This window comes from Hoplias malabaricus, chromosome 16, assembly GCF_029633855.1.
Source record: "Hoplias malabaricus isolate fHopMal1 chromosome 16, fHopMal1.hap1, whole genome shotgun sequence".
Classification (NCBI taxonomy): domain Eukaryota; kingdom Metazoa; phylum Chordata; class Actinopteri; order Characiformes; family Erythrinidae; genus Hoplias; species Hoplias malabaricus.
The window spans coordinates 2,766,148-2,771,147 of NC_089815.1; the positions used below are offsets into that span (position 1 = coordinate 2,766,148).

General features: G+C 48.6%; 1 protein-coding gene across 1 annotated transcript in view; it reads right to left on the minus strand.

Moving 5' to 3' along the window:
• The window catches only part of nav2a (neuron navigator 2a), a 37,751-nt gene that overhangs the window by 20,561 nt on the left and 12,190 nt on the right, over positions 1 to 5,000 (minus strand). The window contains exons 9-11 of the mRNA XM_066647071.1: positions 3,002 to 3,308; positions 2,209 to 2,893; positions 1,078 to 1,395 (exon numbers count right to left, since the gene is read on the minus strand). Coding sequence (XP_066503168.1) covers positions 1,078 to 1,395; positions 2,209 to 2,893; positions 3,002 to 3,308 — 1,310 coding nt within the window. The remainder of the gene's footprint in view (positions 1 to 1,077; positions 1,396 to 2,208; positions 2,894 to 3,001; positions 3,309 to 5,000) is intronic.

Consider the following 5,000-nt stretch of genomic DNA (forward strand, 5'->3'; position numbering starts at 1 on the left):
CATACACACACCACACACACACACTCACACCACACATACCCATACACACACACTCACCACACATGCACATACACACACGCACACTGACCACACATACTCACACACACTCACACCACACACACACACTCACCACACATACACATATACACACACATACACACTCAACACACATATACACACACACCACATACGCACACTCACCACACACCCACACCCACACACACGAAACACAGGTGAGTTAGTGAGCAGCAGAGCAGCACAGACACCTTTACCTGTCCTGTTTCCGAGGCAAGGTGTTGCGGCTGAATTTAGGAAAAGAGGACGGAGACGAGAGGGAACTTCAGAGAAAACAGGGAGAAGAGAAGAGAAGAGAAGAGAAGGGGAGAGAAGAAAAGAGAAGAGAAGAGGAGAGGAAAGAAGTGGAAGAGGAGAGAAGAGAAGAGAAGAGAGGAGAAAGAGGGAGAAGAGAAGAGAAGTAGAAGAGAAAAGAAAAAAGAAGAGAAGAGAAGTAGAAGAGAAGAGAGGAGAATGGGAGAGGAGAGAAGAGAAGAGAAGTAAAAGAGAAGAGAGGTGAAGTGGAGAGGAGAGGAGAGGAGATGAGAGGAGTAGAAGGGAAGAGAAGAGAGGAGAAGGGGAGAGAAGAGAAGAGGAAAGAAGAGAAGAGAGGAGAAAGGGAGAGAAGAGAAGAGAAGAGAAGAGAAGAAGAAGAGAAAAGAAGAGAAGAGAAGTAGAAGAGAAGAGGAGAGAAGAGATGAGAGGAGAAGGGGAGAGGAGAGAATAGAAGTAAAAGAGAAGAGGGGAGAAGTGGAGAGAAGAGAAGAGAAGAGAAGAGAAGAGAAGAGAAAGGGGCAAAAGTAGAAGAAGAGAAAGTGACACATTATTGGATGAGAGCAGATTCTGATTCATCTACAGCCTTAACCCTCACTGGCCACTTTATTAGTAACACTCACCTGTACTCAGGTGTTTCTGATAAAGTAGCCAGTGAGAGAGAGGACTACACAGTGAGAACTGAGGAGGTGCTAACAGTAAGGAACAATGATGGAGCTCTTCGTGCCCAGGTAAACCCCGCCCCCTCACCTGTCTGTGCGGGTGCTGCCGCTGCGGGTGAGCGCCAGGTGAGTGTCGTCACGGTGATGCCCACTGCCCCCGGACAGGTCGATGGACTCGCTGCTGGTGTGCATGCTGCTGACGGAGGGGTAACCGAGAGGAGAGGAGCTGCTGACAGACGGGTAACCGAGCGTCCCCGAGTACACAGACCCGGGGCTGGATGCCGGCTCGCTGCTGGAGTCCAGGGGCCCCACAGAGGACACGGTGTGAGGGTTGGAGATCACCACAGAGTTCTTCAGGCTCTCGGCCGTGCTCACCGCCGCTTGCTTAGCCTTCCCCCCAAACAGTCTGAGACAAGCGAAGGTGAACGGAGAAATAAAGCAGTGATTAGGGTCAGGATCTCTGGCCAAGAGACGTGTCTGAGACTTCTGATTTAATTAGTAATAAACTTAACACCTTTTATTACAGTGCACCTTTAGGTTCAAACTGCTACAATAATAAAATAAACAAAATAATGAAGAGGGATTAAGACTGGAGCTGGTTTACGGTGCGAAGATTTAACTGATTCATATATAAAGGGGTTTCTAATAAATGTCTGCATTTATTGTGTTTTACAGCTGTGTGTGTGTCACTGTGAGTGTGTGTGTCACTGTGTGTGTATCACTGTATGTGTGTGCGTGTCTCTGTGTGTGTGAGTGTAAGAGTGTATGTGTTTGAGTGTGTGTGTGTGTGTGTGTCACTGTGTGAGTGTGAGAGTGTATTTGTTTATGAGTGTGTGTGTGTCTGTGTCACTGTATGTGCGTGTGTGTGTATGTGTGTCACTGTATGTGTGTGCGTGTCACTGTGTGTGTGTGAGTGTGATAGTGTATGTGTTTGAATGTGTGTGTGTGTGTGTGTGTGTGTGTGTGTGTGTGTGGAACTGTGTGAGTGTGAGAGTGTATGTGTTTATGAGTGTGTGTGTGTGTGTGTGTGTGTGTGTGTGTGTATGTCACTGTGTGTGTGTGTGTGAGTGTGAGAGTGTATGTGTTTATGTGTGTGTGTGTGTGTGTGTGAGTGTGAGAGTGTATACGTGTGTGTGTCACTGTGTGTGTTTGAGAGTGTATGTGTTTATGAGTGTGTGTGTGTGTGTGTGTGTGTGTGTGTGTGTGTGTGTGTGTGTACCTGCGCAATGTAGGTGAGGACACCTCCGTGTATTTGCAATGTCTCTGTGTTTGGGGGATGGTTGCTGCCCCTCCGCTCGAGCCAATGGGAGAAGCCCTGACCATGTCCGCCTCAGAGGCTCCGCCCTTCTCCCTGTCGGTCTGATTAGTCCTGAGGGTGGGGTCTCGCGTGCGATCGGCCGTGATGATGGCGGTGCTGAGCCCTGATTCGATGCTGCTGGTGGAGGAGCGGTTGCCATGGCGAGCAGCGGTGCCGGAGCGAGACGGGCGAGGGAGGCTGCGATACTGCAGAGTGGAAGACCTGGCTGATGCGTAGCTGTCCTCTAGCGTCGTTAGCACTCCCTCCGGTGCCCCCTTCAGGCCAAACCTTTCTCTGCTCCCTCCTCCCCCTACCACCAGGGCGGCTGACTTGGGCATCTTTCCTAGTGTCGCAGAGCCGCTGGTGATGGTTGCCCCGCAGGCCGCTACAATGGCGATGCCGGAGGTGGTTACCACGGTGACAGGAGCCTGCACGGCCTTCTTGAAGCCAAAGGTGCAGCTGCTGGTGGAGGAGGTAGATTCTGAGCGTGACGAGGGGGCGGGGTCAGAGAGGACAGATGGGGTGGAGTCAGAGGGAGAACTGTGGACTCCGTTTGGACGTGGAGACGCACCATCTTTCTCGGAGACTTTGGCATCGTCTGTTTTAGCTAAAGAACAGATATTTATTATTATTGAGATTTATGTAAATGTAACATTAAGTGTGTAAAACAAATAAATCATTCAATTATCATCTGTTGCCGTGGTGATGGTTTTACCTGTGCCTTGAGTCTTCAGTGCTCCCATCGCCGTGGTAACACTTGTACTCTTTGTTCTCGGCGTGGTCACACCCACTTGGGCGCTCATGCCCCGCCTCCAGGAGCCGGTCTGAGAGACAGCCATGCCTTTCCCGCGGGAGCTGCCTTTATCCGAATCGTCCGAAACGTCAGATGGGTTGCGACGGCATGTCATTCCGGAATCCATCTTCACTCCGCTGTCCGACCTTCCGTCCAATCTCTTCACCTCGTCTCCGGACCAGGCTCCACTCCGCTCCGACAGGGAACGCTTCTCCACATTTGTCTTCGGCTGGGAATTAAACACACACCGGGACTTTAATGTTCTCAGAGCTTTTATTTTAATATAATTTACTGCTGTGTTTAATCTTGTTTCGTGGAAAACTGTTAAAAAGGCAGGATATTTTGGAGAAACAGTTAAAAATCCAGTAATAATATAGTTTAATATTAATTTTGTTAAATTTGTTTTATATTTTATTCTTTGTTTACATGCTTTAAATTGAAAGGTGACATTCATGCAATATTTAATTTATTTGTGATCAAAGATATCCTTCTTTGACACTAATCTAATATAAAGAACAGGCAGCAGACCAGGGGACGTGGGTTAGAGAGACTGGACAATGGGACGATGGAAACCAGGACAGACATCGTTAAAACCAACCAGAACCAGGACAAACCACGTTAAAGCCAGCCAGAACCCGGATAGACCACCTTAAAACCATCCAGAAGCAGGACAGACCACCTTAAAGCCAGCCAGAACCAGGATAGACCACTTTAAAACTAGACAGAACCAGGACAGACCACCTTAAAACCAGTCAGAACCAGGACAGACCACCTTAAAGCAATCCAGAACCAGGACAGACCACCTTAAAAACATCCAGAACCAGGACAGATCACCTTAAAATCAGCCAGAACCAGGACAGACCACTTTAAAACCATCCAGAACCAGAATAGACCACCTTAAAACCAACCGAAACCAGGACAGGCCACCTTAAAACCATTCAGAACCAGGACAGACCACCTTAAAGCCATCCAGAACAAGGACAGACCACCTTAAAGCCAGCCAGAACCAGGATAGACCACCTGAAAGCCAGCCAGAACCAGGATAGACCACCTTAAAACCATCCAGAACCAGGATAGACCACCTTAAAACCATCAAGAACCAGGACAGACCACCTTAAAGCCAGCCAGAACCAGGATAGACCACCTTAAAACCATCTAGAACCAGGATAGACCACCTTAAGACCCTCTAGAACCAGGATAGACCACCTTAAAACCATCAAGAACCAGGATAGACCACCTTAAAGCAATCCAGAACCAGGACAGACCACATTAAAACCAGCCAGAACCAGGACAGACCACCTTAAAACCAGCCAGAACCAGGACAGGCCACCTAAAAAACCATCCAGAACCAGGATCGACCACCTTAAAACCATCCAGAACCAGGATAGACCACCTTAACACCATCCAGAACCAGGAAAGACCACTTTAAACCCAGCCAGAACCAGAACAGACCACTTTACAACCATCCAGAACCAGGACAGATCACCTTAAAATCAGCCAGAACCAGGACAGACAACTTTAAAACCATCCAGAACCAGAATAGACCACCTTAAAACCAACCGAAACCAGGACAGACCACCTTAAAACCATCCAGAACCAGGATAGACCACCTTAAAGCCAGCCAGAACCAGGAAAGACCACTTTAAAGCCAGCCAGAACCAGGACAGACCACTTTACAACCATCCAGAACCAGGACCGACCACCTTAAAACCTTCCAGAACCAGGACAGACCACCTTAAAGCCAGCCATAACCAGCACAGACCACTTTAAAATCATCCAGAACCAGGGGAGACCACCCTACAACAGTCCAGAAGACCACGAGAAGGCTAAACTTACCACACAGTTTAGAGCAGTTGGACTTTAACTCACTCACCTCTCCACTCAGGTGTGTCTGGACTCTCTTTACCTGCTGCAGTGTTTA